The sequence below is a fragment of the Trichomycterus rosablanca genome, chromosome 7, assembly GCF_030014385.1.
Source record: "Trichomycterus rosablanca isolate fTriRos1 chromosome 7, fTriRos1.hap1, whole genome shotgun sequence".
NCBI classification, from domain to species: Eukaryota; Metazoa; Chordata; class Actinopteri; order Siluriformes; family Trichomycteridae; genus Trichomycterus; species Trichomycterus rosablanca.
The window spans coordinates 24,499,829-24,523,041 of record NC_085994.1 but is presented as its reverse complement, the minus strand read 5'-3'; the positions used below and the strand labels follow the sequence as shown (position 1 = coordinate 24,523,041).

At 42.4% G+C, this 23,213-nt stretch overlaps 1 protein-coding gene across 3 annotated transcripts in view; it reads left to right on the top strand.

The window, feature by feature from the left end:
* The window catches only part of ift122 (intraflagellar transport 122 homolog (Chlamydomonas)), a 131,601-nt gene that overhangs the window by 11,354 nt on the left and 97,034 nt on the right, over nucleotides 1-23,213 (top strand). For all 3 annotated transcript variants that reach the window (XM_062999160.1, XM_062999162.1, XM_062999161.1), the window contains exons 7-8: nucleotides 16,093-16,239; nucleotides 20,262-20,337. In XM_062999160.1, coding sequence (XP_062855230.1) covers nucleotides 16,127-16,239; nucleotides 20,262-20,337 — 189 coding nt within the window. In that variant the 5' untranslated portion in view covers nucleotides 16,093-16,126. The remainder of the gene's footprint in view (nucleotides 1-16,092; nucleotides 16,240-20,261; nucleotides 20,338-23,213) is intronic.

The following is a 23,213-nucleotide window of genomic DNA, read 5'->3' as shown; positions in this document are numbered from 1 at the left end:
ATGGCTACCACAGCATCCTGCAGCGACATGCCATCCCATCTGGTTTGCGTTTAGTTGGACCATCATTTATTTTTCAACAGGACAATGACCCCAAACACACCTCCAGGCTGTGTAAGGGCTATTTGACCAAGAAGGAGAGTGATGGAGTGCTGCGGCAGATGACTTGGCCTCCACAGTCACCGGACCTGAACCCAATCGAGATGGTTTGGGGTGAGCTGGACCGCAGAGTGAAGGCAAAGGGGCCAACAAGTGCTAAACACCTCTGGGAACTCCTTCAAGACTGTTGGAAAACCATTTCAGGTGACTACCTCTTGAAGCTCATTGAGAGAATGCCAAGAGTGTGCAAAGCAGTAATCAGAGCAAAGGGTGGCTATTTTGAAGAAACTAGAATATAAAACATGTTTTCAGTTATTTCACCTTTTTTTTGTTAAGTACATAACTCCACATGTGTTCATTCATAGTTTTGATGCCTTCAGTGAGAATCTACAATGTAAATAGTCATGAAAATACAGAAAACGCATTGAATGAGAAGGTGTGTCCAAACTTTTGGCCTGTACTGTATATATATGTATATATACAGTGTATCACAAAAGTGAGTACACCCCTCACATTTCTGCAGATATTTAAGTATATCTTTTCATGGGACAACGCTGACAAAATGACACTTTGACACAATGAAAAGTAGTCTGTGTGCAGCTTATATAACAGTGTAAATTTATTCTTCCCTCAAAATAACTCAATATACAGCCATTAATGTCTAAACCACTGGCAACAAAAGTGAGTACACCCCTTAGTGAAAGTTCCTGAAGTGTCAATATTTTGTGTGGCCACCATTATTTCCCAGAACTGCCTTAACTCTCCTGGGCATGGAGTTTACCAGAGCTTCACAGGTTGCCACTGGAATGCTTTTCCACTCCTCCATGACGACATTATGGAGCTGGCGGATATTCGAGACTTTGCGCTCCTCCACCTTCCGCTTGAGGATGCCCCAAAGATGTTCTATTGGGTTTAGGTCTGGAGACATGCTTGGCCAGTCCATCGCCTTTACCCTCAGCCTCTTCAATAAAGCAGTGGTCGTCTTAGAGGTGTGTTTGGGGTCATTATCATGCTTGAACACTGCCCTGCGACCCAGTTTCCGGAGGGAGGGGATCATGCTCTGCTTCAGTATTTCACAGTACATATTGGAGTTCATGTGTCCCTCAATGAAATGTAACTCCCCAACACCTGCTGCACTCATGCAGCCCCAGACCATGGCATTCCCACCACCATGCTTGACTGTAGGCATGACACACTTATCTTTGTACTCCTCACCTGATTGCCGCCACACATGCTTGAGACCATCTGAACCAAACAAATTAATCTTGGTCTCATCAGACCATAGGACATGGATCCAGTTATCCATGTCCTTTGTTGACATGTCTTCAGCAAACTGTTTGCGGGCTTTCTTGTGTAGAGACTTCAGAAGAGGCTTCCTTCTGGGGTGACAGCCATGCAGACCAATTTGATGTAGTGTGCGGCGTATGGTCTGAGCACTGACAGGCTGACCCCCCACCTTTTCAATCTCTGCAGCAATGCTGACAGCACTCCTGTGCCTATCTTTCAAAGACAGCAGTTGGATGTGACGCTGAGCACGTGCACTCAGCTTCTTTGGACGACCAACGCGAGGTCTGTTCTGAGTGGACCCTGCTCTTTTAAAACGCTGGATGATCTTGGCCACTGTGCTGCAGCTCAGTTTCAGGGTGTTGGCAATCTTCTTGTAGCCTTGGCCATCTTCATGTAGCGCAACAATTTCGTCTTTTAAGATCCTCAGAGAGTTCTTTGCCATGAGGTGCCATGAACTTTCAGTGACCAGTATGAGAGAGTGTGAGAGCTGTACTACTAAATTGAACACACCTGCTCCCTATGCACACCTGAGACCTAGTAACACTAACAAATCACATGACATTTTGGAGGGAAAATGACAAGCAGTGCTCAATTTGGACATTTAGGGGTGTAGTCTCTTAGGGGTGTACTCACTTTTGTTGCCGGTGGTTTAGACATTAATGGCTGTATATTGAGTTATTTTGAGGGAAGAATAAATTTACACTGTTATATAAGCTGCACACAGACTACTTTTCATTGTGTCAAAGTGTCATTTTGTCAGTGTTGTCCCATAAAAAGATATACTTAAATATCTGCAGAAATGTGAGGGGTGTACTCACTTTTGTGATACACTGTATATATATATACAGTGTATCACAAAAGTGAGTACACCCCTCACATTTCTGCAGATATTTAAGTATATCTTTTCATGGGACAACACTGACAAAATGACACTTTGACACAATGAAAAGTAGTCTGTGTGCAGCTTATATAACAGTGTAAATTTATTCTTCCCTCAAAATAACTCAATATACAGCCATTAATGTCTAAGCCACTGGCAACAAAAGTGAGTACACCCCTTAGTGAAAGTTCCTGAAGTGTCAATATTTTGTGTGGCCACCATTATTTCCCAGAACTGCCTTAACTCTCCTGGGCATGGAGTTTACCAGAGCTTCACACGTTGCCACTGGAATGCTTTTCCACTCCTCCATGACGACATCACGGAGCTGGCAGATATTCGAGACTTTGCGCTCCTCCACCTTCCGCTTGAGGATGCCCCAAAGATGTTCTATTGGGTTTAGGTCTGGAGACATGCTTGGCCAGTCCATCACCTTTACCCTCAGCCTCTTCAATAAAGCAGTGGTCGTCTTAGAGGTGTGTTTGGGGTCATTATCATGCTGGAACACTGCCCTGCGACCCAGTTTCCGGAGGGAGGGGATCATGCTCTGCTTCAGTATTTCACAGTACATATTGGAGTTCATGTGTTCCTCAATGAAATGTAACTCCCCAACACCTGCTGCACTCATGCAGCCCCAGACCATGGCATTCCCACCACCATGCTTGACTGTAGGCATGACACACTTATCTTTGTACTCCTCACCTGATTGCCGCCACACATGCTTGAGACCATCTGAACCAAACAAATTAATCTTGGTCTCATCAGACCATAGGACATGGTTCCAGTAATCCATGTCCTTTGTTGACATGTCTTCAGAAAACTGTTTGCGGGCTTTCTTGTGTAGAGACTTCAGAAGAGGCTTCCTTCTGGGGTGACAGCCATGCAGACCAATTTGATGTAGTGTGTGGCATATGGTCTGAGCACTGACAGGCTGACCCCCCACCTTTTCAATCTCTGCAGCAATGCTGACAGCACTCCTGCGCCTATCTTTCAAAGACAGCAGTTGGATGTGACGCTGAGCACGTGCACTCAGCTTCTTTGAACGACCAACGCGAGGTCTGTTCTGAGTGGACCCTGCTCTTTTAAAACGCTGGATGATCTTGGCAACTGTGCTGCAGCTCAGTTTCAGGGTGTTGGCAATCTTCTTGTAGCCTTGGCCATCTTCATGTAGCGCAACAATTCATCTTTTAAGATCCTCAGAGAGTTCTTTGCCATGAGGTGCCATGTTGGAACTTTCAGTGACCAGTATGAGAGAGTGTGAGAGCTGTACTACTAAATTGAACACACCTGCTCCCTATGCACACCTGAGACCTAGTAACACTAACAAATCACATAACATTTTGGAGGGAAAATGACAAGCAGTGCTCAATTTGGACATTTAGGGGTGTAGTCTCTTAGGGGTGTACTCACTTTTGTTGCCGGTGGTTTAGACATTAATGGCTGTATATTGAGTTATTTTGAGGGAAGAATAAATTTACACTGTTATATAAGCTGCACACAGACTACTTTTCATTGTGTCAAAGTGTCATTTTGTCAGTGTTGTCCCATGAAAAGATATACTTAAATATCTGCAGAAATGTGAGGGGTGTACTCACTTTTGTGATACACTGTATATACAGTGTATCACAAAAGTGAGTACACCCCTCACATTTCTGCAAATATTTCATTATATCTTTTCATGGGACAACACTATAGACATGAAACTTGGATATAACTTAGAGTAGTCAGTGTACAACTTGTATAGCAGTGTAGATTTACTGTCTTCTGAAAATAACTCAACACACAGCCATTAATGTCTAAATGGCTGGCAACATAAGTGAGTACACCCCACAGTGAACATGTCCAAATTGTGCCCAAAGTGTCAATATTTTGTGTGACCACCATTATTATCCAGCACTGCCTTAACCCTCCTGGGCATGGAATTCACCAGAGCTGCACAGGTTGCTACTGGAATCCTCTTCCACTCCTCCATGATGACATCACAGAGCTGGTGGATGTTAGACACCTTGAACTCCTCCACCTTCCACTTGAGGATGCGCCACAGGTGCTCAATTGGGTTTAGTCCATCACCTTTACCTTCAGCTTCCTCAGCAAGGCAGTTGTCATCTTGGAGGTTGTGTTTGGGGTCGTTATCCTGTTGGAAAACTGCCATGAGGCCCAGTTTTCGAAGGGAGGGGATCATGCTCTGTTTCAGAATGTCACAGTACATGTTGGAATTCATGTTTCCCTCAATGAATCGCAGCTCCCCAGTGCCAGCAACACTCATGCAGCCCAAGACCATGATGCTACCACCACCATGCTTGACTGTAGGCAAGATACAGTTGTCTTGGTACTTCTCACCAGGGCGCCGCCACACATGCTGGACACCATCTGAGCCAAACAAGTTTATCTTGGTCTCGTCAGACCACAGGGCATGCCAGTAATCCATGTTCTTGGACTGCTTGTCTTCAGCAAACTGTTTGCGGGCTTTCTTGTGCGTCAGCTTCCTTTTGGGATGACGACCATGCAGACCGAGTTGATGCAGTGTGCGGTTTATGGTCTGAGCACTGACAGGCTGACCTCCCACGTCTTCAACCTCTGCAGCAATGCTGGCAGCACTCATGTGTCTATTTTTTAAAGCCAACCTCTGGATATGACGCCGAACACGTGTACTCAACTTCTTTGGTCGACCCTGGCGAAGCCTGTTCCGAGTGGAACCTGTCCTGGAAAACCGCTGTATGACCTTGGCCACCATGCTGTAGCTCAATTTCAGGGTGTTAGCAATCTTCTTATAGCCCAGGCCATCTTTGTGGAGAGCAACAATTCTATTTCTCACATCCTCAGAGAGTTCTTTGCCATGAGGTGCCATGTTGAATATCCAGTGGCCAGTATGAGAGAATTGTACCCAAAACACCAAATTTAACAGCCCTGCTCCCCATTTACACCTGGGACCTTGACACATGACACCAGGGAGGGACAACGACACATTTGGGCACAATTTGGACATGTTCACTGTGGGGTGTACTCACTTATGTTGCCAGCTATTTAGACATTAATGGCTGTGTGTTGAGTTATTTTCAGAAGACAGTAAATCTACACTGCTATACAAGCTGTACACTGACTACTCTAAGTTATATCCAAGTTTCATGTCTATAGTGTTGTCCCATGAAAAGATATAATGAAATATTTGCAGAAATGTGAGGGGTGTACTCACTTTTGTGATACACTGTATATATATATACAGTGGGGGAAATAAGTATTTGATCCCCTGCTGATTTTGTAAGTTTACCCCCTTACAAAGACTTGAACAGTCTATAATTTTTATGGAAGGTTTATTTTAACAGAGAGAGACAGAATATCAACATAAAATCCAGAAAAAAACATTAAATAAAAGTTATAAATTAATTTGTATTTAATTAAGGGAAATAAGTATTTGATCCCCTACCAACCAGCAAGAATTCTGACCCCCACAGACCGGTTATGTGCACAAAAGGCACACAAATTAGTCCTGTCCCTGTATAAAAGACTCCTGTCACAGAATCAGTTTCTTCCATTCAAATCTCTCCACCACCATGGGCAAGACCAAAGAGCTATCAAAGGACGTCAGGGACAAGATTGTAGACCTGCACAAGGCTGGAATGGGCTACAAGACCATCAGCAAGAAGCTTGGTGAGAAAGAGACCACTGTTGGTGCGATAATTCGAAAATGGAAGAAATACAAGATCACAGTCAATCACCCTCACTCTGGAGCTCCATGCAAGATCTCACCTGGTGGGGTAAGAATGATTCTGAGAAAGGTGAGGTCAGTCCAGAATTACAAGGGAGGAGCTTGTCAATGATCTTAAGGGAGCTGGGAGCAGAGAAATGCTGGATATGACCCCATGAACACCATCCCCACCGGGCATTTCTTTGCCTCCTAACACGGCGAGTGGAGTTGATGCCAAAGAGCTCAATTTTGGTCTCATCTGACCATATCACATTATCCCAAGCTTTCTCTGAATCATTCAGGTGTTCATTGGCAAACTTCAGACGGGCCTGTACATGAGCCTTCTTGAGCAAAGGGACTTTGCGGGCACTGCAGGATCTCAATCCATTACGGCGAAGTGTGTTACTAATGGTTTTCTTGGTGACTGTGCTCCCAGCTCCCTTGAGATCATTGACAAGCTCCTCCCGTGTAATTCTGGGCTGACCTCACCTTTCTTAGAATCATTCTTACCCCACCAGGTGAGATCTTGCATGGAGCTCCAGAGTGAGGGTGATTGACTGTGATCTTGTATTTCTTCCATTTTCGAATTATCTCACCAACAGTGGTCTCTTTCTCACCAAGCTTCTTGCTGATGGTCTTGTCGCCCATTCCAGCCTTGTGCAGGTCTACAATCTTGTCCCTGACGTCCTTTGATAGCTCTTAGGTCTTGCCCATGGTGGTGGAGAGATTTGAACGGAAGAAACTGATTCTGTGACAGGAGTCTTTTATACAGGAACAGGACTAATTTGTGTGCCTCATGGGCACATAACCGGTCTGTGGGGGTCAGAATTCTTGCTGGTTGGTAGGGGATCAAATACTTATTTCCCTTAATTAAATACAAATTAATGTATAACTTTTATTTAATGTTTTTTTTCTGGATTTTTTGTTGATATTCTGTCTCTCTCTGTTAAAATAAACCTTCCATAAAAATTATAGACTGTTCAAGTCTTTGTAAGGGGGTAAACTTACAAAATCAGCAGGGGGTCAAATACTTATTTCCCCCACTATATATATATACAGTGTATCACAAAAGTGAGTACACCCCTCACATTTCTGCAAATATTTAATTATATCTTTTCATGGGACAACACTATAGACATGAAACTTGGATATAAGTTAGAGTAGTCAGTGTACAACTTGTATAGCAGTGTAGATTTACTGTCTTCTGAAAATAACTCAACACACAGCCATTAATGTCTAAATAGCTGGCAACATAAGTGAGTACACCCCAAAGTGAACATGTCCAAATTGTGCCCAAATGTGTCGTTGTCCCTCCCTGGTGTCATGTGTCAAGTTCCCAGGTGTAAATGGGGAGCAGGGCTGTTAAATTTGGTGTTTTGGGTACAATTCTCTCATACTGGCCACTGGATATTCAACATGGCACCTCATGGCAAAGAACTCTCTGAGGATGTGAGAAATAGAATTGTTGCTCTCCACAAAGATGGCCTGGGCTATAAGAAGATTGCTAACACCCTGAAACTGAGCTACAGCATGGTGGCCAAGGTCATACAGCGGTTTTCCAGGACAGGTTCCACTCGGAACAGGCTTCGCCAGGGTCGACCAAAGAAGTCGAGTCCACGTGTTCGGCGTCATATCCAGAGGTTGGCTTTAAAAAATAGACACATGAGTGCTGCCAGCATTGCTGCAGAGGTTGAAGACGTGGGAGGTCAGCCTGTCAGTGCTCAGACCATACGCCGCACACTGCATCAACTCGGTCTGCATGGTCGTCATCCCAGAAGGAAGCTGACGCACAAGAAAGCCCGCAAACAGTTTGCTGAAGACAAGCAGTCCAAGAACATGGATTACTGGAATGCCCTGTGGTCTGACGAGACCAAGATAAACTTGTTTGGCTCAGATGGTGTCCAGCATGTGTGGCGGCGCCCTGGTGAGAAGTACCAAGACAACTGTATCTTGCCTACAGTCAAGCATGGGGGTGGTAGCATCATGGTCTTGGGCTGCATGAGTGTTGCTGGCACTGGGGAGCTGCAGTTCATTGAGGGAAACATGAATTCCAACATGTACTGTGACATTCTGAAACATAGCATGATCCCCTCCCTTCGAAAACTGGGCCTCATGGCAGTTTTCCAACAGGATAACGACCCCAAACACAACCTCCAAGATGATAATTGCCTTGCTGAGGAAGCTGAAGGTAAAGGTGATGGACTAAACCCAATTGAGCACCTGTGGCACATCCTCAAGTGGAAGGTGGAGGAGTTCAAGGTGTCTAACATCCACCAGCTCCGTGATGTCGTCATGGAGGAGTGGAAGAGGATTCCAGTAGCAACCTGTGCAGCTCTGGTGAATTCCATGCCCAGGAGGGTTAAGGCAGTGCTGGATAATAATGGTGGTCACACAAAATATTGATACTTTTGGCACAATTTGGACATGTTCACTGTGGGGTGTACTCACTTATGTTGCCAGCCATTTAGACATTAATGGCTGTGTGTTGAGTTATTTTCAGAAGACAGTAAATCTACACTGCTATACAAGTTGTACACTGACTACTCTAACTTATATCCAAGTTTCATGTCTATAGTGTTGTCCCATGAAAAGATATAATGAAATATTTGCAGAAATGTGAGGGGTGTACTCACTTTTGTGATACACTGTATATATGTGTGATACACTGTATATACAGGGGTTGGACAAAATAACTGAAACACCTGGTTTTAGACCACAATAATTTATTAGTATGGTGTAGGGCCTCCTTTTGCGGCCAATACAGCGTCAATTCGTCTTGGAAATGACATATACAAGTCCTGCACAGTGGTCAGAGGGATTTTAAGCCATTCTTCTTGCAGGATAGTGGCCAGGTCACTACGTGATGCTGGTGGAGGAAAACGTTTCCTGACTCGCTTCTCCAAAACACCCCAAAGTGGCTCAATAATATTTAGATCTGGTGACTGTGCAGGCCATGGGAGATGTTCAACTTCACTTTCATGTTCATCAATCCAATCTTTCACCAGTCTTGCTGTGTATATTGGTGCATTGTCATCCTGATACACGGCACCGCCATTGGATGCACATGGTCCTCCAGAATGGTTCGGTAGTCCTTGGCAGTGACACGCCCATCTAGCACAAGTATTGGGCCAAGGGAATGCCATGATATGGCAGCCCAAACCATCACTGATCCACCCCCATGCTTCACTCTGGGCATGCAACAGTCTGGGTGGTACGCTTCTTTGGGGCTTCTCTACACCGTAACTCTCCCGGATGTGGGGAAAACAGTAAAGGTGGACTCATCAGAGAACAATACATGTTTCACATTGTCCACAGCCCAAGATTTGCGCTCCTTGCACCATTGAAACCGACGTTTGGCATTGGCACGAGTGACCAAAGGTTTGGCTATAGCAGCCCGGCCGTGTATATTGACCCTGTGGAGCTCCCGACGGACAGTTCTGGTGGAAACAGGAGAGTCGAGGTGCACATTTAATTCTGCCGTGATTTGGGCAGCCGTGGTTTTATGTTTTTTGGATACAATCCGGGTTAGCACCCGAACATCCCTTTCAGACAGCTTCCTCTTGCGTCCACAGTTAATCCTGTTGGATGTGGTTTGTCCTTCTTGGTGGTATGCTGACATTACCCTGGATACCGTGGCTCTTGATACATCACAAAGACTTGCTGTCTTGGTCACAGATGCGCCAGCAAGACGTGCACCAACAATTTGTCCTCTTTTGAACTCTGGTATGTCACCCATAATGTTGTGTGCATTGCAATATTTTGAGCAAAACTGTGCTCTTACCCTGCTAATTGAACCTTCACACTCTGCTCTTACTGGTGCAATGTGCAATTAATGAAGATTGGCCACCAGACTGGTCCAATTTAGCCATGAAACCTCCCACACTAAAATGACAGGTGTTTCAGTTATTTTGTCTAACCCCTGTATATACAGTGTATCACAAAAGTGAGTACACCCCTCACATTTCTGCAGATATTTAAGTATATCTTTTCATGGGACAACACTGACAAAATGACACTTTGACACAATGAAAAGTAGTCTGTGTGCAGCTTATATAACAGTGTAAATTTATTCTTCCCTCAAAATAACTCAATATACAGCCATTAATGTCTAAACCACCGGCAACAAAAGTGAGTACACCCCTTAGTGAAAGTTCCTGAAGTGTCAATATTTTGTGTGGCCACCATTATTTCCCAGAACTTCCTTAACTCTCCTGGGCATGGAGTTTACCAGAGCTTCACAGGTTGCCACTGGAATGCTTTTCCACTCCTCCATGACGACATCACGGAGCTGGCGGATATTCGAGACCTCCACCTTCCGCTTGAGGATGCCCCAAAGATGTTCTATTGGGTTTAGGTCTGGAGACATGCTTGGCCAGTCCATCACCTTTACCCTCAGCCTCTTCAATAAAGCAGTGGTCGTCTTAGAGGTGTGTTTGCAGTCATTATCATGCTGGAACACTGCCCTGCGACCCAGTTTCCGGAGGGAGGGGATCATGCTCTGCTTCAGTATTTCACAGTACATATTGGAGTTCATGTGTCCCTCAATGAAATGTAACTCCCCAACACCTGCTGCACTCATGCAGCCCCACACCATGGCATTCCCACCACCATGCTTGACTGTAGGCATGACACACTTATCTTTGTACTCCTCACCTGATTGCCGCCACACATGCTTGAGACCATCTGAACCAAACAAATTAATCTTGGTCTCATCAGACCATAGGACATGGTTCCAGTAATCCATGTCCTTTGTTGACATGTCTTCAGCAAACTGTTTGCGGGCTTTCTTGTGTAGAGACTTCAGAAGAGGCTTCCTTCTGGGGTGACAGCCATGCAGACCGAGTTGATGTAGTGTGCGGCGTATGGTCTGAGCACTGACAGGCTGACCCCCCACCTTTTCAATCTCTGCAGCAATGCTGACAGCACTCCTGCGCCTATCTTTCAAAGACAGCAGTTGGATGTGATGCTGAGCACGTGCACTCAGCTTCTTTGGACGACCAACGCGAGGTCGGTTCTGAGTGGACCCTGCTCTTTTAAAACGCTGGATGATCTTGGCCACTGTGCTGCAGCTCAGTTTCAGGGTGTTGGCAATCTTCTTGTAGCCTTGGCCATCTTCATGTAGCTCAACAATTCGTCTTTTAAGATCCTCAGAGAGTTCTTTGCCATGAGGTGCCATGTTGGAACTTTCAGTGACCAGTATGAGAGAGTGTGAGAGCTGTACTACTAAATTGAACACACCTGCTGCCTATGCACACCTGAGACCTAGTAACACTAACGAGTCACATGACATTTTGGAAGGAAAATGACAAGCAGTGCTCAATTTGGACATTTAGGGGTGTAGTCTCTTAGGGGTGTACTCACTTTTGTTGCCGGTGGTTTAGACATTAATGGCTGTATATTGAGTTATTTTGAGGGAAGAATAAATTTACACTGTTATATAAGCTGCACACAGACTACTTTTCATTGTGTCAAAGTGTCATTTTGTCAGTGTTGTCCCATGAAAAGATATACTTAAATATCTGCAGAAATGTGAGGGGTGTACTCACTTTTGTGATACACTGTATATATATATATATATATATATATATATATATATATATATACGTACATACAGTGGGGGGAAATAAGTATTATATATATATATATACACTGATCAGCCGTAACATATATATATATTAGGGCTGTCGAAGTTAACGCGATAATAACGCATTAACGCGATCTCAATTTAACGCGATTTTAAAAAATAGTGCCGTTAATGCAAATTCTATACAGGAAAAATTTACCTATACAGGCAGTGAGTGCCATGTAGAATTACATCACGAAGACCCGCATTGTTATGTTTCATACTTAACCACGAAATACAAATGACACTAGTTATGTGGAGAACGTGTTGTCTTTATTGCTTAATCCACAACTTGGAGCATCACACTTAAACATAACACGCCGTTACCCGCTGGTCACCTGATACACATATCAGCTCAGTGACGTACAACACACAGTGGTAACGTGATACGCAGATCACGTAAATGATATATATCACACGCATGATAATAATAAGCTTTTTTCTCTTTTAATTTTCCCTGACAAGTTAAAAACCAAAATATAGCAACCTTAACATTTTGAGGAAGAATTTCACAGATATTCCTTTGCAATACTTTATCATTTCAAGAATATGATACAGACTGACCAACACTATTAAGCCAAATCAGCATTGAAAATTTACTTTACTTTTAATATCCTTCTACAATGCTGGTACTTCTTAAAACTGAATATTTTCTTTTAAACAGAAGTGTTATTTAAATGCTATTAAATTGTTTTCCAACAAAATCCGCCCAATTTGGCGGATAACCGCCCAATCTGGCAACACTGGAACGCGTTATTATTATATTATCGCGTTAACTTCGACAGCCCTAATAAAAACGTATTCTGATATCCAGTTAGCAGCGTAGGGTTTATATAGCAGCAGGTAGAATAATGTGAGAATAAGGTGCAAAAACAATGCAATATTGTGCAAAGACGCAAGTAATATAGTCACGAGTATGAGTTGTCAGAACCCAGGGAACAAGACTGTGTTGATTGTGAATGAGTTTTTGTGTGTTAGTGTATGTACACCGATCAGCCATAACAATAAAACCACCTCCTTTTTTATTTTATTTTTATTTTTTAAATGCGATTAATCGCGATTAACTATATGAAATTCTGAGATTAATCGCGATTAAAATTTTTAATCGTTTGACAGCCCTAATATACTAATATACAGCCCTAATATAGCCCTGTACTACTTACAGAAGTGCTTCCACAGTAAACATTTCCCTACTCTAGTTTAAGTAGACAGCAGTCCAAGGATACAAATCTGCTGAAACTCTGCTTTGTTAAAACAGAATTATTTTAAAATAACATGTTACAGAAGATTGGTAAGTGCATGTTAGTTCCATCACCTGGGTGCCAGCACAGAAAAGAGCACGGGTGGACAATCAGAACGAGCATGACCAGTAGTTCTCTAAGGTAGCTTGGTACTGGTCCATTCATGGTTTTGTAGGCAAACAACATTGTTTTAAACTGAATGCGGCTACAGTGTAGAGAACGCAGCAGTGGGGTGGAGTGGCAGTGTTTGGGTTGGCTGAAAACAAGGCGAGCAGCTGCATTATGAATTAGTTGCAAGGGTTTAATAGTGGACATGGGAGCACCTGATAGGAGGGAGTTGCAGTAGTCCAGTCGAGAGATTACAAGTGACTGGACAGGAGTCTGAGTGGCTTCCCTAGAGAGAAATGGCCGAATCTTCTTAATGTTGTAAAAGAGGAACCGGCATGATCTTGTCATGTTGGCTACATGAGTAGTGTAGGTTGTGGTTTGGATATTTGGATATTGCTTGACACTTCATTCGGAACAATTATTTATTCATTATTCATCTAGGGATCGCCACAGGGAATGGCATTTGGCACAGCTTTTGCACCAGATTTTCTGTTTTCTGACCATTTCTGGCCATCCCCATCTTCAGACGTAAGCCATTCAGGTCTGTGCAGATGTCCAACAGCACCACTGAGATTTGAACCCCGGATCTCGGCAGTTGTGGGCTAGTGTCCTTAATTGCTTCGCCACCTGTGCGCCTATTGGGAATGTTTATTATGATATATAAATATGGAAAAGAGTGCTTAAATCTCAGCTGCGCTACTGACTGTCTTGCTTTGCACTCAGTATTGCCCTGTAAAACTGTACCCGCCTAACTCCAGGTTTGATTAATATGACAGTTGACATTTTTGGCTATTCAGCAAATCAAAATGAATGCTACCATCTTTAAGTGAAGCTTCCATTCCATAAAAAAGATTCCGTAAATGGTCAGACATGGTTGTGATAGAATGATAGTATGAAGATGCATTGCTGTGTTAGGGTATTGGCATTTTGCCACAGTTGATGGAGGCTGAAATTCTGCTCTCTACTTGATTCTGAAGTAGAAGGACCTTGGCAGGACCTTAAACAGCCTTCACAGCAATGTGAAAAACTGATATTTATTTATTGGAAGTGTTTGTTTGTACTTGGTGCTGCTACAGGTGGCACAGCAAATCAGTGAACTTAATGGGGCCAATTAGTTTTGAATGTATTTAGTGTTTACCCAGGTTGCCTTTCTGTTAGATTTGAATTTTGTTTGAACATCAGATAATAATGGTACATTTATGCAAAAATAAATAACAGCAGGGACAACATACTTTTTCCATGCCACTGGATTTATATTTAATGGCTGGCACAGTGGCAGCAGTGTTGGTGCTGTGTAGTGGGGTTAAACCTTGTCCCTAGTCGCTGTCAGTAAACAGCATATTATACTCCTCATGGGTTTCCTTGGGGTACTCTAAAAAAAAAAAAGTTTACTTCAAGGAAACAAGTGACTGTGTTTTCCTGCAGTAGATCCAAGCACGCGTTTTTACCAGTGTTTCTAGGACCTGGACATAGAGTGACTTGAATCAGAATAAATAAAAGAAATACTTTAAGAAAATAATCATTTTTTTCCAGTTGTGCTCGGGTGGTGCAGTGGTCTGTTACAGTTTTGCTTCTCAGTGCCACCCTAGTGTGTATAATATAGTATAAATACAGTCAAGCCGGAAAGTCTGCACACCCCTTTTCACCTTCTCCATGTTTTATTACATTACAGACTCATTCTATAATAGATTGAGTTCATTTGTCACAAAATTCTACACAAAATAGCCACAATGACTGAGTGAAAGCAGATTTTTAGACATTTGTGCTAATTTATTACAAATCAAAATGTTAAATATCATATGTACACAAGTGTGCACACTCTTTGATATGACACCCAAAAGTGAGCTGAGGTGCATTTTGTTTTCACTGATACTGCTTGAGATGTTTCTACAATTGAATTGGAGTCCACCTGGTGGACTCTAATTCAATTGTAGAAAAATATCAAGCAGTGTTCAACTGATTGGACATGATTGGGGATTGCCAACACCTGCCTATATAAGGTCCCACAGTTAACAGTGCATATCAGAGCAAACTCCAAGCCATGGGGTCAAAGGAATTATCTGCAGACCTCAGAAACAGGATTGTGTCAAGGCATAGATCTGGAGAAGGGTACAGAAAAAATGCTGCAGCTTTACAGGTCACAAAGAGCACAGTGGCCACCATCATTCATAAATGGAAGAAGTCTGGAACCACCAAAAATCCTCCTAGACCTGGCCGCCCGGCCAAACCGAGCGATCGGGAAAGACGGGCCTTGACCAGGGAGGTGAGCAGGAACTCGAGGGTCACTCTGACAGGGCTCCAGCGTATCCTTGTGGAGATGGGAGAACCTATCAGAAGATCAACCATCCAGGCAGCACTCCACAAATCACGCCTTTATGGTAGAGTGGCCAGACGGAAGCCACTCCTTAGTAAAAGGCACACAAAAGGCACCTAGAGGACTCTCAAACCATGAGAAACAAGATTCTCAGATCTGATGAAACCAAAATTGAAACCAGGTACTGCTCATCACTAGTGCTAATGCCATCCCTACAGTGAAGCATGGTGGTGGCAGCATCAGGATGTGGGGATGTTTACAGTGAAGCATGGTGGTGAAGCATGGTGAAGCAAGGTGGTGGCAGCATCAGGATGTGGGGATGTTTACAGTGAAGCATGGTGGTGAAACATGGTGAAGCAAGGTGGTGGCAGCATCAGGATGTGGGGATGTTTACAGTGAAGCATGGTGGTGAAGCAAGGTGAAGCATGGTGGTGGCAGCATCAGGATGTGGGGATGTTTTTCAGCAGTCGGACTGGGGTGACTAGTCCTGATAGAGGGAAATATAATTGCAGCTAAGTACACCGAGATCCTTGAAGAAAACCTGCTCCAGAGCGCTCTGGACCTCAGACTTGGGCAAAGGTTTACCTTAGAACATAACGACATGTAATAAAATTGCATAATTTCTAAACCCTGTTTTCACTTTGCAATTATTGGTGATTGTGTGTAGTATGAGTGATGGTGATGTTTGAGGCAAAAATGAACTCAATCTATTATAGAATGAGTCTGTAATGTAATAAAACGTCGAGAAGGTGAAAGGGGTGTCCAGACTTTCCGGATTGACTATATTAAAAGGAAATATTTATTGAAGGACTGTCTCAGTTCTGTTGTTTGATTATTATTTGTGATTATTTTTGGCTTTAGTTGGACGAATGATGGGCAGTACCTGGCACTGGGCATGATGAGTGGTGTAGTGAGCATCAGGAACAAGAACGGGGAGGAGAAGGTGAAGATTGAGCGACCAGGTGGCTCGTCCTCACCCATCTGGTCTATTGCCTGGAACCCTTCCAAGTAAGTTACATTATACACAGACAGTAAGTAATCAGTGCAGTAATCAATACAGGAGAAAACTATACTGTTGGGTCCAAAAAAGTGTCAGGAGGTGTGTGATAGCCTGCATCCCACATTCTATTTCATTGGGTTGGGTGCGTCTCATTACAAAGGTTTTTTAGTGGTGAGTTGTAGTGAACTCTATTATACACTAGGGGGCACTGTCTCCTCAAAGTTTCTAAAGCTTAATTGAAGCAGACAAGTTTACTTAGAGCGTCATTAGGCATTTGCTCTGCATGTAAACTACTGACCAAAAACATTAGGACACCAGCCTAATGTGCTCTCTAGACTTCACAAGTCATCTGAAAGAGTCCAGTGGTATCTGGTACCAGAACATTTCCAGCAGGTCCATCAATTTCTTTACATTGTGAGGTATCTTGTTCAACAGTGCGTCCCTTGTGCAGTTTGTTCAGAGGGAAAATGATGCACTCGTTATCGGGTGAACGTCAACCTTCTTCCATTGCTCTGATGTCCAGTCCTGATGCCTGCATGCATATTCTAGGTGTTATCATTAGTAGACAGGAGTTAGTATGGGTGCAGTTGCACTCTGTGTGTGTTGTGCAACATTCACCTCATCACCAGCATTAAAATGATGAGCATTTTGAGCAACCCTGTCTTTTCTGTGTGCCATACCAGATGCCATAGGCCATAGACTTTGTGTCGTCCGGGACATAGTCTATAATGCCTTTATGTAGACGCCTGACAGCTGGGGATTCAAACCTTGGATCCCAGTGGTAGTGGGTTAGTATCCCAAGCGCCACAGCATGAGTTGTAAATGGGAAATAAATGTATCGCCTTTGTATAAAAGTTACTGCCCCTTAACATACTGGTTACTGGTGGAATCATTCTTTCCTGTTGAAGGAACTTTAGCCCCATGTTCTTTGCAGAAATGTTTTAAATAAGACACACTGCAAGTTTTTTACGCATGAACTGCTCTACTGTCTCTATTCTGTTTCAGTCAACTTTGACTCCCTTAAAGTTTTTATTCCTTCTATTTGCATGTAAGTTCAAATTTTAGCAGAGCCACTGAACTGGTTGGGTGTTCACACAAACTGAATTGGCTATATTTGATTAACGGAAAGGTCAGACGGGGTCTCTGCTTACAGGAGTGGTCTGGGCTGTACAGCTTTGTGCAGGAACCCAACACTGGCAGATGAAAAGAAGCGGTTGATGACTGGGGGTGTGTCGACAGGGGCACATAATGGTCTACTGCAGTTCTTGGTCAGAATGGAGGTAGTGCATGTGGCAGTGCATGTGGCATTGTAACAGTGTTACAATCAGGAATTGGAAATGACCAGATTGGGAGAAAAGGGGGGGGGGGGCACTGGGAGCTCCCCCCCCCTTTAAATTTTTTGCATTTTGTGCCTTTTTATCCCGACTTTAGCGCATCCCATTTTTACCCAATTTTGCGCTCTGACCCCCGCCCCGATTGAGAGGAGTGAGACACGTGTGAAGTAGCCGACTGCATCTTTTCACCTGCCCGAGGCAAGTTCATATGCCGATCAGCTTTGTGCACACCCTGATCTACGCATTATTCCTCGACTCAGACACCATCAGCCAGCCAGCAGAGGTCGTAATTCACTCAGTTATGAGGAGTGTTTATCTGGCTTTATCCTACCCTATGGACAACAGCCAGTCGTTGTTCATGCAGTCGCCCAGCCCAGCCGGATGGCAGAGCTGAGATTTGATACGATGTGTTAGAAATCCCAGCTCTGGTGTGCTAGCGTGTTTTACCGCTGCCCCACCTGAGCGGCTTTTTCCTTTGTGTTTGTTTTTTTAAGTTTTAATGATGATTCAGTGTAAAAAACAATATTAAAAGCAAATGGAAAGGGGTCAATTAATTTCTCACAGCATCATCACAGCCCTCATTACCAACAGTTGACTAGAAATAATACCATTACTACTGTTTCAAGTAATGCAGAGCTAGAATAAAGAATTATAAATAAAACATACAGAATATCCGACTTCCGACTAGCAGAAATGCCCTTAACTTGCAGTTTGTTGGAAAGTCAGGGTGGTCTCAAGATTCGATATGATGTGTTCGAGATCTCAGCTCTGGTGAACAGCGTGTGTTTTTACCCTGCGCCACCTGAGCTGTGTTATTAAATACACTGAGTTTTAAGCTCAAGGTGGAGTACATCAAGTCCTCAGTGTAAACCAATGATCCAAAACCTTAGGACCACCCCCAATGTGCAATGCAGCACGTATTATGTAACAGACATTCAGGTATATAATAAATGTTGGGCTGTGTGTCACCAAGCTGTAGCTTCATGTCAGGCCACAAGTGTGTAGTGTAGTCAAATTTTTACAGTGTGTGTGGGTGAAAGACGAATAGGGTGTTCCAAGTACCAAAAAAATAAAATAAAATAAATAAAAGTTCTTTATTGATTAAAGTAGCAGTAGTAGAACGAAATTATGCCACACCAGTGGCAAGTATGTGTTATAATATTACTACATCATGAGTTTGCAGGTTCTCCCCGTGTCTGCATGGGTTTACTCCGGGAGCTCCGGTTTCCTCCCACAGTCCAAAAACATGCAAGTGAGGTGAATTGGACACACTAAATTGTCCATGACTGTGTTTGATAAAGCTAATGAACCTTGTGTGAAGATAAAGTACCGTGTCCTGTCATGAATGTAACCGAAAGTGTAAAACATGACGTTAAAATCCTAATAAACAAAAACGTAAGGCAATCAAAAACGTAAACTTTATTCTGAAATAAAACAAGAAGCTTGCATAAAAGTGATGTAACATAAGATCATTTGAAGTCCTGTCATAGCATGAAAAAATGGTTGCTGTTAAAGCATTTCAATATATTCATAAAGCATTTTAATATTAAAACATAGCTAATGAAGCCATCATAACAACTTGTAAGGCACCAGAACAGTGTGGAATTTGTGTCATAACACGTGCTGCAAGTTGCTGCAGTAAATCTAAATTCATTCAGCAGTGAAAACCATTTGAAGTCACATTTTATCTTTTGTTGTTAACCTTGAGGTTCTTGCTGTACATGGCTTTGGTTCTGCGATTATGATTTTGACATTAGACTTAAGGTAGTAAATTTCATCAGGTGGATTTGGCCACACAAAGGAATTTCTGTTTCAATTTTGCTTTAAAAAATAATTTTAAAACATTATAAAGTCAGTATAACAATGTCATTGTCAATTTAGTGCAACAGTGAAATTCTGTTGCGCTGAATGACTGTTGTTGTACTGAATGACAGAAATTTTACTTTAGCACATTTTACAGTTATCCCAGTGGTTAGCCAAAGCTAACATTGACCTTAACTCAAAGACATTTCTACACATATTCACATTTAAATGTTAATAACCTTGTTTGTTTACAAGATTAACCGTAATATTACGTTTTTCTGTGTTGTACTGAATGACACTCAGTTTTGTTCTTTAATGTACTGTGTCAGTAAAAAGACATTTTTATCAAATAATGTTAAAATGCATTGACCTTTGTGTGTGCTGAAGGGTCCCCAGGTGTCTTCTTTTGTTGTTATAATTGGTCACATGACTGCAGTAGCTTGATTGCATATTAAAATAAGGCTTTTTATTAACGTTGTACTGAATGACAACTGAAGATTGGGAAAATGGGGACTGAAAGTGTCCTGAATATTATTAATATTGAAAAACACATCTGATTGAATATTATTTATTATGTCACACATGACATTTGTACAATTATGCCAAAGCAGTAAATTTTAAGTTTTACTTAAGATGAATTATTTTTTTCTTAATGTTATATTACTTAAAGAGGTAGGGGGACCGTTGCACTGAATGACATTTTGGGGGTTTCAAGGGTTATTTTTTCAAAAATCATAAATTTTCTGTAAGAATTACTTTAAGTTTCAGTAAACATGTACAAATGGAGTAGATTGAAGGTATATCCACTTATATTAATATAATTGTATATTATTTATCAAGTGGGGACACTAAAAAGTTACGTCTCGTCTTTGACCCGTGTATGTGTGTTTCAGGGATGAACACCATGATATCTTGGCAGTGGCTGATTGGGGACAAAGGCTTTCTTTCTACCAGCTCAGTGGCAAGCAGGTACAAGTCCACTCATGTGATTTCTTTGTATTATATACTTTACAGTCTATTATGTGGTGAAAAAAGGTAAAAAGGTATTCCCAATAGGACCATTAAGATTGAAAACAAAGGGTCATTTTCATTGCTTGTTTTACCCAGTTCAAATTGTCAACATTTACTCCCTTGGTTATCTGTGTAATCTGCTCTTGCTGCTGGGTTTTTATTTAAATGTTTTACAAACTTTACAGAGAGCAGAGTGATCGTTACAGAGTTGACAGTTGAGGAGAGTTTAACTTCATGCAAATGTGAAGCGAAGCGAGATCTAAGCACAGCGGGACTTGCTTCCTTCCTGCCAGCGTAATCCATTATCCCTCTTCGAATTTGAATGGATGATCGGAAAATGTGTTGGAAATTAAATTAAACCCCAGTGACTTTCCTTAGGGAATGAACGGCCTGTCATGAACTGTTGTTCTCTTGAACCACCAGACTGTGTTCCAAAGCCCTCATTACACATAGTGTGTATAATCAGTTACAATTGAAAGTAATGTGGAGCTTGACTAAAATATTCAACTAGCAGAAACACCTTAAGTGGCGGTTCCTTAGAAAGTCTAGCTGGTCTCAACTTGGGTGCATGACATCATATCAACATGGGGGGTAGTGTGACAGTGTGGGGATGCTTTGCTTCTTTAGAGCTGCCCAGGTGGTGCAGCGGGATATTCCACAAGCGCACCAGCACTGAGATTCTGAGCTCCCCAATTCGAATCTTAGCTCTGCTACCGGTGGGCTGGGCACACTCTAGCAGACACAACTTGCTGCCAAAGTCTGCTGTGTGGGAAAAGACCTGTGCAGAAGTGGGGCAGGAGAATATACCCTCATCTGATGCAATCGGGATCCCCAATAGCGGAACACTAATTGGCAATGGGAGAAAAATGGAGAAAATGCATAAATAAAATACAACCTTAAATCAGAAAATGTTGGGACAGCATGGAAACTGCAAATAATAAAAAACCTTACATTTACTTTGACTTTTATTTGAATGCAGACAGGATGAACCTGAAATATTTCATGTTTTATCTGCTCAACTTCATTTCATTTATTAATAAACATCCATTCCTGCATTTCAGTCCTGGAACAAAGTTGGGACAGTAAAGCATTTACCACTTTGTATTGTTGCCATTCCTGTTCACCACACTTAATAGACGTTTTGGCACCGAGGAGACCAAGTGATTTAGTGTTTCAGCTTTTATTTTGTCTCGTTCTTCCTGCAAACACGTCTTAAGATGTGCAACAGTACGGGGTCGTCGTTGTCACATTTTTTGTTTCAAAATTCTCCACACATTACCTATTGGGGACAGGTCAGGACTGCAGGCAGGCCAGTCCAGTACCCGTACCCTCTTCTTCCACAGCCATGCCTTTGTAATGTGTGCAGCATATGGTTTTGCATTGTCTTGATGAAAAATGCATGGAAAAGATGACGTCTTGAAGGCAGCATATGTTGCTCTAAGATCTCAATGTACTTTTCTGCATTAACGCTGACATCACAGAAGTGTAAATAATCTTCACCTAGGGCACTGACACAGTCCCATACCATGACAGACCCTGGCTTTTGGACTTGTTGCTCATAACAGTCTGGATGGTCCTTTTCGTCTTTGGTCCGGAGCACACGGCGTCCACACGGCATTTGTGCATGTAACTCTGTATTGTAGTGCTTGACAAAGGTTTACCAAAGTAATCCCTCACCCATGTGGTTATATCAGCTATTGTTGAGTGGCGGTTCTTGATGCAGTGCCGTCTGAGGAATCAAAGATCACCTTTTCAAAGATCACGCGTTCAGCTTAAGCTTGCACCCTTGGCCTTTACACACTGAAATTCCTCCCGATTCCTTGAATGGGTTAATGATATTATGCACTGTAGAGGGAGAAATATGCAAATCCCTTCCAATCTTTCTTTGAGATTCATTGTTTTTTAACATTTCAGTAATTTTCTCACACATTTGTTGACAAACTGGAGATCCTCTGATCATCTTTGCTCATCAAAGACTCAGCCTTTCCTGGATGCTGCTTTTTATGATTACAATCACCTGTTTGGAATCACATCATTATTTAGTTTTTTCACCTCATTACTAGCTCTAAATTGCCCTTGTCCCAACTTTTTTTGGAATGTGTTGCAGGCCTGAAATGCAGGAATGGATGTTTATTAACAAATTAAATGAAGTTGAGCAGATAAAACATGAAATATTTTGGGTTCAAACTGTCTGCAATCAAATAAAAGTCAAAGTAAATGTAAGGAACACTGTATTTATTTTATTTGCATCTTCCATACTGTTGTAGTCAAATGTAGCAGTCGTAATGTAGTCAAAACTAAAGCACATAAGCAAGTTCATTTCTAAATTGCTATGAAATGAAGGTTTTGGAGTGGACTAGTCAAAATTTGGTTTGAACCCCATTGCAAAACTATGGCAGGATTTTAAATGGCAAACAGTTATCGCAGGGGATTGCAGTTAAGGGAGTTTGGGATAATTTAAATGTTTACCCATGAATATTTTATTAATGCACCTATTTCAATATAGTAGAACCATGTTGTATTTTTTCAGTGCAGAAGCAGATTTTAAAAATAAAAAGTTGAAAATAAAAAACTGATCAGCCATAACATTAAAACCACCTCCTTGTGTTTACACGCATTTTAGTAGAAGCACTTTGTAGTTCTACAATTACTGACTGTAGTCCATCTGTTTCTCTGCATGCTTTGTTAGCCCCCTTTCATGCTGTTCTTCAATAGTCAGGACTCTCCCAGGACCACTACAGCGCAGGCATTATTTGGGTGGTGGGTCATTCTCAGCACTGCAGTAACACTGACATGGTGGTGGTGTGTTAGTGTGTGTTGTGCTTAGGGCTGCA